Source organism: Talpa europaea (genome assembly GCF_964194135.1).
Source record: "Talpa europaea genome assembly, chromosome: X".
NCBI classification, from domain to species: domain Eukaryota; kingdom Metazoa; phylum Chordata; class Mammalia; order Eulipotyphla; family Talpidae; genus Talpa; species Talpa europaea.
This window is the reverse complement of record NC_140081.1, coordinates 51,167,931-51,181,042: the sequence shown is the minus strand read 5'-3', so window position 1 is coordinate 51,181,042 and position 13,112 is coordinate 51,167,931. Positions and strand designations below refer to the sequence as shown.

Below are 13,112 nucleotides of genomic sequence, written 5' to 3'. Positions count from 1 at the left end.
AAGCAAGGGCATTTTAACATTGTGTTTTGAAATATTTGTGACTTAGACTCATATGCTCTTAGAGCTTTAAAATATTACTAGCAATTATTTATGCGCTCTAATTTTATTGATGTGGAAAACTGACTCCTAAGTTCATAGTTAACTGTTGCAGAACAAACCCTAGGCCAGTCAGTCTTATGTTGTTTCTTGTTCATTCTGTACTCAATATGTGTACACACTTTTATTTACTTTAAAATTTTATTTATATATTTTTATATCTTTGCTCATTTTTGTACAGTGTTTGATTTCTACTCTCAGGTGTTATCCCCATAAAATTACCACCATCAAGACACACATGAACCTTCATCTAGACTCTTGTGCTCTTCCCTTGGGTTTTGATCCCTCTCCCTCCTCCTCCCCACTGAATGTCCTGATTTATAGTTTGCCAGCTAGTTTTGCCTTTTTTTTCTGATCCCTTGTTTGCATACACACACTCTTAAAAACATTTAAGGTGCTTGTCAAATTGGGCTGAATTTAAAACGAAGGCATCTTCTCTCTGAATATTTGAAAAAAAAAGTTAATAGATTGGCAACGAGTAAAATAAAAAATAGTTTTCAAAGGTGTGCAGAAGTGAGCAGTCCCATACACTGAAATTAGAATGGATGTTATTTTTGAGGAGGGTTTCAAGCCATGGTGAAGATGAAGACCAATATATAGTTGTTTATATTGTAGGTGCCTTTTATGTTAAAACTATGTGTATGTATAGAAAAAATTTGTAAAGATACACAACAATCTTAACAGTGGCTATCTCTGGGTTGATGGAATTGTTCTTTCTGGAAACACGTTGACATCTTACCTTATGTACTGGTATTGTCTGAAAATTTTTTTAAAGGTAGTATTTCTACAAGCAAATCTATTCATTTACTGTCACTGAACTAGAAGAATCTAGCAGATTATTTTTAAAGGAATCAGCAATGAAGTATATACTTGTAAATGATTAACTTTTATGTTACGTGAATTTTACCTCAGTAATTTTTTGAAGGAAGCCGATTATCACTCCCTTCCCATTATGTCCACTGTTCAGACAGTTAATGCTTTTGCAAATATGCCTAACTGATCGTCCTTGAACCAGTCCATCATAGTGTTGCTAGAGATGCTAACCTGAAATTTGAGAACCTTTTGATCTATTTTGCACAGTATATCAGGGCCTCTATAACCTGTCTCCTTCCAGGCTCAACTCTGTCCAAGCTCCTCCCTACACTAGTCCTACTGAATAATCTGCCTTCCTTGATTTTTCTGTATTGTCTTGCAAGTGTCTGCAAATGCAGTACTTATGCTTGGAGTAACTCCCTTCTCTCTCATTCCTCCCACTCTTTCACCTGAGGGTTCCAACTCTCAGTTGTTAGCTTAAACAATGTCTTCTTCCTCAACTAAGCTTTTCCTGCTTTCTGCAGGTAAATCGAGATGAATTTAACACATCAATATTGTCAATATTTATATGCCAGTCTTCCCCTTAAGACTGTGAGCATCTCGAATATGGACACTAATTTTCCTTTTCCTTGTTTCCAGCAGTGTCTCTCAGAAAAGTCCTCAATAAAAATCTAATTAATGAGTTAACTGTGTGCATATAGAATCAGGAATCTGTTCTTTAACTTGTAAGTTTGTTCAAATTTCACAACCTAACATTGGATCTTTGTCATCAGTAAACAAAGAATAAATATAGACTGGTAAAGATGTTTAGTGTTTATGCCTTTTCCCTTTAATTAAGAATGTTTTAGGCTGTTTAAAAAAGATTACTGTGATACTGTTAGGGGGAAGTGATGTCCTGAGTTAATCCCATACAGGCTTTGTGGACTCCACCCCCACTCCAGACTAAAGCCATCAAGACTCTGGGAAAGACAAATCCCATCACCACCAAGGGAGGGTGGCTGGGACCTGAGGGTGGAGTTGGGCAGCCAGGTTGGATATAAAAAACCAAACATGTGGGCCTTGGGCGCTCTCTGGCTCGGGATCGCTCGCTTTCTGGCTTCACCGCTCCTGGCTGGCGGCCAGCTCTCAGAGCGCCATTTTGGGATTCCTGATCGGCGGATCGGGTAGGACTCATTTAAAACTTTGTCTCCCGCTTTTCTCCCAGAGCTGTACATTTCCTCATTTCCCCTTTCCTTGTAAATAAACCTTTTATTAACCTTTCACGTGTGCCTGCAGTAGAGCATTGATAAGTCCTTTAAGCGCACGGGTGAGGACCCACAGTCAGGCACCCCGTTTTGTATCGGGGTTGCTCTACAACAATACTACTTAGAAACAGTTTAGAAATATAAGTGTTCTGTTGCAAAACAATTATTTGTCAATTTTTGAAAACATTGTTTTTAAAAATCTTAGGTCTATCCATCATATTAGATTTGGTTATAAATAGGGTAACATCTGATTTTATAATCAGTTCTTTTTAAGGACACCTCCTAAATGAATAAATTAAAAATCACTGGATTTCTTCATTGTCTGTTGTAAATGGAATGCTACTCTACTTATCTGATTATTTACTTTAAATAGTGTTTTCCCTGGAACACGGACTTATTTTCTAATATTCAGTGTCTTTTACAAGCCAGGCACTATAATTTGCATGCATTATCTGTAATCCTCACAATAGCCCTACAGAGCATTAACCGTTTTATTTTTTTAAGATTTATTTATTTATGCCAACAAGAACAGGGGTACAGGCCAGAGATGTGGGAGGTGAGAGGGTCCACCACAGACAGAGTGGGGAAAGAACAGGCAGATTGACTGAAATACACTGCTGAGGGGAGCAGTGGGCAAGTCAGGAGAGGTCTGCTGCGCCATGTGGTTTGCTCCCTGGCTGGGGAGGGGATCAAACTTATGCTGTGGTGGCTGCAGTTAGCTTAATAGGTTGAGTCTTAACCCCTTGTGCCACCAGGAAGGCCCAATCCACGTTTTAAAGATGAGGGAACTGATTGATGCTGAGTAAGAAAGTTTGGGGGTGTGCCCAAAAGAAACAAAGCTCCTGAAGTTAAGGTGTGAGTCCACCTCTGGTCTGATTCCAAAATCTATGCTCTCTATTAGTCCTTGCATCTGCTGTTACTTTAGGGAGGCAGCATGATGAAAATGAAAAAACATGATGGTCTTTGATGAAATTACCATATTTCTTGATCTTCTGGGAATCTGTGTATAGAGAAATAATATGAAATAAGGAAAGGAATAAAATCACAAAGCACACCGAAGCACAGTAAAAATGGTTATGTTAGAATGGCAGATAGGTTTTTGTTCCTTTCCTCAGTTTTCAGAAAAAGAATGTGAAATTTTAAAGTATATATGCAATTGAAGTGATCTTTAGCATATTACTCCGAGTCTCATTTTCCTTATCTGTAGAATGGGAAAGTGCTTTTATCTTTACCTAAATTAAATGAGATGAGTGCTGTAAAGTGCCTAAGGCTAAGTACCTGACATGTAGTAGATAGTAGGTGAATATCAGAAAGTAAAATAAGATTGTGTTCCTCTATGGTATAAAATGTTTTTTTATATTTTATTTTATATATGTTTACATCATTTTTCATCTTTGCACAATGTGTGCTTTTTCATCTTGGTTATAGTCCCCATACAATTCCCACCCCCCCTTATTTTGACCTTAATCCCTCCTCCCCTCCCCCCCATAGTGTATCTCTGGTTTATAGTTGCTTGTTCATTTTGATTTTTACTTTATTATAATTAGTCTTTTTCCTGGTCCCTTATTTAGGTTTTTTAAATTTCTGCTATGAGTGAGACCATACAGTATTTTTCTTTTTCTTTCTGGCTTACTTCGCTGAGCATGATCCCTTCCAGCTCCATCCATGTTGCTGCAAATTGCATGAGTTTATCTTTTTTGATTGCTGAGTAGTATTTCATTGTGTATATGTACCAGTCTTCTTGATCCAAACCATCTTACACCAGTGAGAATGGCACATATTAAAAAAAAGTAGCAACAACAAATGTTGGCGAGGATGCAGAGAAAAAGGAACTCTCCTGCTCTGCTGGTGGGAGTGCAAACTGGTCCAACCACTATGGAAAGCTGTGTGGAGATTCCTCAGCCTGCCAAAGATGGAGCTTCAGCAATTCCACTCCTAGGTATTTACCTTAAAATATTTTTTTAGGGCCTTTCTGGTGGCATAGGGGTTGTCTCAGCTCTGTCACCCTTAGCAGTATATTTCAATAAATTCATCTGTTCTGCTCCCCATTCTGTCTCTGGTGAATCCTCTCTCACACACCCCCACCCCCGCAACTCTGACCTGCAGAAGTAACCCTATTGCCTTTGTATAAAGCAGTCTTTTGGGGGATGATAATCCCATATGTAATTGGGTCAAGAAGATGCAGTATATATACACAATGGAATATTATTCAGCAATCAAAAAAGATAAACTCGTACCATTCAAAGCAACGTGGATGGAGCTAGAAGGAATTATGCTCAGTGAAATAAATCAGAAGGAAAAAGAAAAATATCGGATGGTTTCACTTATAGCAGGAATATAGGGGAACCAAATAAGACATCAGTGTTAAAAATATTAACAGTACAATACACAACAAAGCAAAAACAGACAGTTATAAATCAGAGACATACTGCAGGGGAGGAGGAGGGAGAGGGATCAGAGGGAGGGAGGGAGGAACACATGGGAATGAGGTGATGGTGCAAGGGTGCATTGCTGAAGGAAATTCTATAGGGACTACACCTGAGGGGATGGGGAAGCAAATATTGTTTAAAAATGAACAATAATGTAAAAATAAAAAAATTTAAAAAGTAATAATTTCTTCTGTGTAATTATTCATTTTTTAAAAGATTTTTATTTATTTATACAAGACCTGGGGTACAGGTCAGAGGCACAGGAGGGTGAGAAAATTCACCAGAGAGAGCGGGGATGAGAACAGGCAGACTGTCTTCTATATAATAATTTATTTGGGGACTGAGTGACCAGAAATCTGGTCTTTTCAGTCTGTTAATTAACAGCTAGAGGAATACTGTAAATATTTACGTAGGCTTGGTTGGAAAAATCTACTCAAGACATTTTGTGCAAGAAGACTCTGCAGTCTTTTCCTCCATGGTTGCCTGAAGATCCCTTGCCATCATGCATAACATAGTAACATTCCACACCAGAAAGTTCACAACAAACCATTCTGCATCAGCAGAAACAAATAGTTATTGACTTCCTTTTCCCTGGGAAGGCAACACTACCTAACACAGAAATTCTGGAAAAACTAACTAAATTGTACAGTGCTACCCCCAATGTCATCTTTGTATTTGGATTCAGAACCCATTTTGGAGGTGGTAAGATGTGTGGCTTTGGCATGATTTATGATCCTTGGATTACACAAAGAAAAATTAACCCAAACATAGATTTGCAAGACATGGCCCATATAAGAAGAAAAAGACCTCAAGAAAACAGTGAGAGGAACACAAGAACAGAATGAAAAAAGTCAAGGGGGCTTCAAAGGCCAGTGTTGGTGCTGGGAAAAGAAATGAAGTTTCTAGTGGTTAGCTGGAGTTTGGATAACAGGAGTGAAGTTTCTGCAGGAATTTATCTGTATCTGTGGTGATTATGCACATTTTTCATGAGACAATAAAACCTTTTATGTATCTGGCTGTTTGGAAAAATAAGTCTATATATTTATAGCTAGTCAGAGAACATGTTTGTTTTGTTGGAATGATCATATATTGTGATCAAATACAATGTAAAACTGTTTCAATACCTGTTACTAGTAACTGTCAAATTTCATTTGAGGGCCTCCCTGGTTAAATCTCAGCACTATCACCACTATGGCCTGAGTTTGATCCCGGGCCAGGGAACTAACACACATATGGCGTAGACCTCTCCTGTCTTGCCTGCTGGTCCCCTCAGCAGTGTATTTCAGTAAATCCGCCTGCTCTGTTCCTCACTCTGTCTCTGGTGAATCTTCTCTCTCTCTCTCTCTCTCTCTCTCTCTCTCTCTCTCTCTCTCTCTCTCTCTCTCTCTCTCTCTCACACACACACACACACACACACACACACACACACACCTCTGGCCTACACCCTAGTTGTTCTAAGCAAAAATAAATGTCAATTGTTAAAAAAATACATTTGAAAATATAACAAAATTAGAATTGAAATGCTTAAAATATAGAATGCATTTTTTAAAGGTTTGTTTATTTATGCATGCAAGAGCTGGGGTACAGGCCAGAGGTGCAAGGGGGTGAGCAGATTCACCAGAGATGGAGTGGAGAACAGAACAGGCAGATTGACTGAAATACACTGCTGAGGGGAGCAGCAGGCTAGTCAGGAGAGGTCTGCTGCTCCATGTGGGTCACCTCCCTGACGAGCCGGGGAATCAAACTCGTGCTGTGGTGGCTGTGGATAGCTTCATTGTGCTGCATCTTAACCCCTTGTGCCACCAGGGAGGCCCAAGTATGCGTATTTTTAAACTGCAAACTGATACTGTTTTCTCTGAGTTATGAGAGTCATTAAGACTTTATCAGGTAATAATAATTCATTTGTTGGACACTGAGTTTAATCTCTCTGGTCTTAATATAAATCAAATATTCCATACGCTTGATCATTATTGGTAACTAATTCTGTCGTTAATATGAATTAGCCTCCACTGCTTGGCATATCCTATTTACCTTCTACTTCATGCTCTTCCACTTCCTTTACCAACAACCTGTTTCCTTAGCATCATTATTACACAAGTTTTGTTAATGATTTGTTATACAAATCTTTTGAGAGAGCATATATTTCTCTATATGCTTAGAATCTATATTCATTTATTTTGTGTGTGGTGCATTCATTTTGTGGCTCTTGCTGGAATTATTTTATATCTGCTAGAAAACTAACTTATTGTTCATAGAAGTGTGCACAGGAGATTTTTTTTCAGTATTTGCTAATTCAGGCATACTTTAAAGGCAGATCATGCGTTTCTAGAATTCATGTTTCTGTTCCCTCCTTGAAATTAAAAAGAAAAGTCCCATTTCTGTGTAAACATTTTTGTGTGCAATCATTTTTTATTTGTTGTATGTTAATATAGGAAAGCAAGTCTATTCCTGGCTGGGTTCTATTAATAGAAATTCATTATACACTTAGTGAATGTCTACTACATGTTAAAATACTGTGTGTGTCTGCTCTCTAGTTGCTACTAATCTAGAGAAGAAAATATGTCAAAGTTTATTAGAATGATAAATGCTGGGATACAAATTAATATGCCTTTATACTTGGTCCTTGATCCCTTAGGAAACCTTTTAGGGTCACTGAGTTACAGCCCTCTAGACATGCATTCTTTGAGAATTTTGTCAAGGTGATGAAAATCCCAGAAGTTAGGCTTAATATTTCTAGGGATTACTTTTCTTGGCCTAAGTCTGAAGCAGCTTATTTGCATTACTGACATCTGTATTTCTTTTTTAAAAATAATTTTATTTATTTTAGATTTTAGTTTTATTCATTTATGTATATAAGAATTAGAGTATAGGCTAGAGGTGTGGGTGAGGGGGTGAGAGGATTCACCAAAGACAGAGTATGGAGCAGAATAGGCGGGTCTACTGAAATACACTGATGAGGGGAGCAGCAAGGGAAACAGGAGAGGTCTGCTGTGCCATGTGGGTTAACTCAGGTTGTCCCTGCGATAGCATTGAGACTTAACCCCTAGGCCACTGGGGAGATCCCTGATATCCATATTTCAAAGAATGCTGTCTTTCTAGTAGGTTTGTGATCCACTTAAAGATTAAAAGACACATCCTAACATTTGTTTCATCAGATGAGATTCCACCCATCTGATGATTGAAGAATAATAAATATGATTGCAATTAATTTCAAACTGTAATTTCATTGACTATGCGCCTTCTGTTATCTCACAAGGACAGCCTATTTAAAAAGAAGCAGACAAAATGTAGCTCTTTCTTTGTGTAGAAGTAAATTTTCATTTCTGATGGATAAATATCCAGGAATGCACTTGCCAGGTTGTATGGTTAGGGTATGTTGGTTGCTTAATTTTTAAGAACCTGCTGAACTTTTCCAGAGGGGCTGTACTGTAATAACAATCTCACCGGCACTGTATGAGAGAGTCAGTTTCTCTGCATCCTCTCCAGCATTTGTTATTGTCACTGTCCTATTTTTATTTTTTTAAAGATTTATTTATTTATGCATGCCAGAGCTGGGGTGCAGGCCAGAGATGTGGGGGTGAGAGGATTCACCAGAGACAGAGTGGGGAGCAGAACAGGCAGAACATACTGAAATACACTGCTGAGGGGAGCAGTTAGTGAGACAGGAGAGGTCTGCTATGCCATGTGGGTCAGCTCCCTGGCTGGGGATCTAACTCGTGCTGCAGTGGCTGCGGATCGCTTCATAGGGCTGCATCTTAACTAACCTCTTGAGCCACCAGGGAGGCCCACTGTTTTATTTTAGTAACAGGTGTGCAGTAATACCCCATTGTGTCTTTAATCTGCATTTCTGTATGGCTAATGATGTTGAACAAACACATTTTTCTGTGTTTATTTGCCATAAGAAGATTGTCTTTGATGAAATGTCTCTTTATGCCTTTTGACATTTTTTCTATTTGAATTTTTTGTGTCTTCCTACTGTAGCTGCATAGTGAACCTTAAAATCAGGTAGAGTGATTCCTTCCACTTTATTCTTCATTTTCAAAATTGTTTTAACTATTCTAGTTTCTTTATAGGGGTTGTTTGTCTTGAAAAGCAAAATCTTATATAAAACTAGTCAGTTTTTAAAATTTATTTTAATTTATTTTTGCATAGAAGAACTGGGGTGTGGGCCAGAGGTACAGGGGGTTAGAGGATTCACCAGAGACAGAATGGGGAGCAGAACAGGTGGTTTTACTGAAATACACTGCTGAGGGGAGCAGTGGGAGAGACAGGAGAGGTCTGCTGCACCATGTGGGTTAGCTGCCTGGTTGAGGATCTCACTCCTGATCGCATTCATGCTGCAGTGGCTGGCAATAGGCAGTGGCTGGCAATAGCTTGATAGTACTGAGACTTTAACCCCTGTGCTACCGGGGGAGGCCCAAAACTAGTCAGTTGTTTTAACTTAACATTCTTTGGAATGTTTTGACAAATGAAAAGTTTTGTGACCTACATTATTCTTTCTATTAGTGAATAACAATTCACACCAAAAGCACAGTATTTAAATCTTAACAGGAAATAATATAATTTTGTAAAGGTTTATTGATTTATTTATTTATACAAGCACTGGGTACAGTCAGAAACGCGAGAGGGTGAGAGAATTCACCAGAGCCAGAGCGGGGAACAGAACAGGCAGACTGACGAAATACACTGCTGAGGGGAGCAGCGGGCGCAGCAGGAGAGGTCTGTTGTGCCATGTGGGACCCTCGCTGGTGGCCGGGGATCAAACCAGCGCTACAGAGGCTGCAGGCAGCTTCGCAGCCCAGCGCTAAACTGCTGCACCACCAGGGGAGGCCCAGAAATAATATAATTTTGAGAATAATTATTATCACATCCAACTAACAAACTTTATTTTTAGGATTCTCATATTTTCTATGTACCTCTCTGCTTATTAGTCTTTGGTTTTAAGTTACCTACTTAAAAGGAATTTATTTATTTATTTATTTAGGAATTTTTTTTTTTTAAGATTTATTTTTATTTATTTATGCAAGCACTGGGTACAGTCAGAAGCGCGGGAGGGTGAGAGAATTCACCAGAGCCAGAGCAGGGAACAGAGCAGGCAGAAGGACCAAAGTACACTGCTGAGGGGAGCAGCGGGCGGCAGGAGAGGTCTGCACGCCATGTGGGACCCTCCTCCAGTGGCCGGGGAGCAGCCGGGGATCGATCTGGCGCGGCAGAGACTGCGGGCAGCTTCACAACCCAGAGCTCAACTGCTGCGCCACCGGGGAGGCCCTTAAAAGGAATTTAAATGCCAATTTGAGAGTATTAACAATATGGTACTTTTGTCTTTTTCAGATGGTGTTATCTGAAAAGGTTAGTCAACTGATGGAATGGACCAATAAAAGACCTGTAATAAGACTGAATGGAGACAAGTTTCGTCGCCTTGTTAAAGCCCCACCAAGAAACTACTCCGTTATTGTCATGTTCACTGCTCTCCAACATCATAGACAGTGTGTCGTGTGCAAGTATGAACTTTCAAATACACTTTAAAATTAAATATTTCATACGATTTTAACCATTTCTCTATCTTAGAAGGAAAATATTTCAGTGGGTACATAAATAATACCTTGCTAAGGATGTCTGTAACAGCACATAATACTATTGCTCTTTTATAGTCAATTGTTGGTTGTCCATATTAGTGGGGAGAACAGGAGCAAAGTATTTTGGTAACCATCATCAGAAAAATTTAATAATATAGTAATTATTCTGTAAATTGATATCAACTTAATGTAAATGTTTGCAAATTGCATTAATGTAATGTTTTTTCATATGTAAGTACTTTCAGCTTCATATTCTAGTTTCATCACAACAACCCCAAAAAGTAGGCAAAAAAAAATTCTCTCATTTTCAGAAGAAACAGGTTCTAAAATTTTAACTTTTTACCCAAAGCTGGAGATATTTATTAATGCATTAATGGTGGCTACATCCAAATTTGGAATTTTTACTGTCTAAATGATCTTAGAAATAAAGATTGATATTTCTTTAAACAAAATAATGGATACTAAATTAAAGTAGCTTTTGCTTTTTTAGTGTTTTCTTTTTAACTTATGTTTTCAGTCAGTATGTATGATCTGGGAATTCATTTGACATGAATTGACATAGCTACCCTCTAAAGAACCAATTTAGTAACATTTTGTAGGTGTTCCAAATTCTAATACCCAGGCCAGTTGAAGGAATAGGCAGCCTCTTTTTTAATTTTTAATCAAGAGAAACTATCCCTTAGTCCAGATATTCTTATTTCATATTTCAGAAACACAGCTCAGTGATAAACTTCCATGGAAGTCCGTCCAAAGAAATTCTTTACATTCTTTTTTTTAAAGATTTATTTATTCATACAAGAACTGGGGTACAGGCCAGAGGTATGGGGGGGGTGAGAGGATTCACCAGAGACAGAGGGGGGGAGCAGGACAGGCAGATTGACTGAAATAAACTGTTGAGGGGAACATTGGGCAAGCCAGGAGAGGGTTGCTGTGCCATGTGAGTTGCTCCCTGGCCGGGGATCAAACTCATGCTGCAGTGGCTGTGGATTGCTTCATTGTTTGCGTCTTAACCCCTTGCGCCACCAGGGAGGCCCGGAATTCTTTACATTCTAAAATCACTTTGCTCTCTCAAAAATATTGGCCTTCCTCATCTACTTAAAATCTTTCATGAAATCATAATTTCTTAAAAATATGCCTTCTCTCTTGGTTCAACCAGAGAAAATTTATAGAGTGCAACCCCCAAGGATACATTGATTGCTCCAATAACATGAAAATTGCAGATGCTTGGCCAAAACGTTTTTATCAAAGCCATGGTAGTTATTCAACAGTCACTTCCTTCCAGACTGAAACAGAAATGGGTGGTGCTTGACAGCCTTCTTTCAGAATGGTATGTTATGCTACCCAAGCCCTGCTCATTTTTCTTAAATATTTTTCTCCCCGGAGGTAGGAGCTAGTCAATGTATAGGTTTTGGAGTTTATGCTTAATATAAGTTAAAGGTAAATAAAAGGAGAAGAATAGTAGGTATTAACTGTGAATAAGCTTAAAATCTGGAATTAATCCTAATTTAGTCAGTTCACTTACTAGCAACCAGAAACATACAAAAATGTCAGGGAAGAAACATACATCTTCATAATTTTGTATTAGATGAAATTAGTGGAATACTTACTAAACTGGTTTTTTTAGTATCTTTCTACAAGCACAGACTTAAATTTAACTCACATTGGGCCTCCCTGGTGGCACAGGCGGTTGAACACCTCACTGTGAAGCTGGCCACACCCTCTGCAGCGCGGGTTTGATCCCGGCCTGCCTGCGAGAATCCCACATGGCGAAGCAGACCTCTCCTGTCTTGCCCACTGCTCCCCTCAGCAGTGTATTTCGTCAGTCTGCCTTTTCTTTCCCCGTTCTGTCTCCGGTGAATCCTCTCGCGCTCCCGCGCATCTGGCCTGTACCCTGGTTCTTGTATAAAAATAAATCTTTAAAAAAATTTAACTCACATTTCCCCAAATGTATTAAAAAAATTAAGCAAAAACAATTTGTAACTCTATACATTTGTGCTATCAGGATGAAAAGTATAAGATACCTTGCCCTTATCACCTGGTTAAGGATATGAGTTTCACACATGAAAATTTAGTTGGCATTGTAAGGTGATTTATGATAAAGTACCCATTGAATTGTATACATAATACTGTTAAATTTCAGGAAGAACATATAACAAGAATGGTTAGGTTTGGACTAATGGAGAAGATAAGACTTACTCTAAGGCTGGACAGATGAATCAGATATAGACAGAGGTAGGATATTCTGGTTAGAAGCAATGCTGTATCTAAGGGTACAGACATAGAGTAAATAAAGTACTGGAATTAAGAGATCCTATTTTAGATTTTTAATAGTGGGGCTACATAAAAACTACATGCATTATTTGGAATTAAATGATAAAGATCCTTGAATAACCAGTGAAAGGTCTAGGAGACCTTGCTCTGAAGGTGGTAGAAAAGTGACATGGTTTCTAAAGGGAGGAAGAGCTTTGGAAAGTAGTAATTTAGGAAGACCAATGTGTGTTGCAGTGTAAGAAGGATGGGAGGGGTATGGGGAGGAGAGATTAGTTTCAATATTCTAATGACAGGTGTAAAGGATCTGACTTTAGATGATAGCAATGAAAATAAAAGGGATAGAGTTAAAAGATTCATAAATGAAGAATTGTCAGATCTTGGAAACTGAAAGTATATGGGCAATAAGGGAAAAGTGAAAACCGATTTAAGGTTTCAATAATCTCAATTCCCTAGATTCTTCTTCCACCCTAATAAGCTATCTGATTATGTTTTTTTTTTTTATAGAGGCATGTTATTTGTTTGTTTTGTTTTGTTTTTTTATACATGCACTGGGTACAGTCAGAAGCGCGGGAGGGTGAGAGAATTCACCAGAGTCAGAGCGGGGAGCAGAGCAGGCAGAAGGACCAAAGTACACTGCTGAGGGGAGCAGCGGGCGGCAGGAGAGGTCTGCGCGCCATGTGGGA

At 38.7% G+C, this 13,112-nt stretch overlaps 1 protein-coding gene across 1 annotated transcript in view; it reads left to right on the top strand.

Annotated features, from left to right (window-relative positions):
* The window catches only part of MAGT1 (magnesium transporter 1), a gene marked incomplete at both ends in the record, with an annotated part of 43,881 nt that overhangs the window by 840 nt on the left and 29,929 nt on the right, over positions 1 to 13,112 (top strand). Inside the window, 1 exon segment of the mRNA XM_084258936.1 lies at positions 9,914 to 10,083. Coding sequence (XP_084115062.1) covers positions 9,914 to 10,083 — 170 coding nt within the window.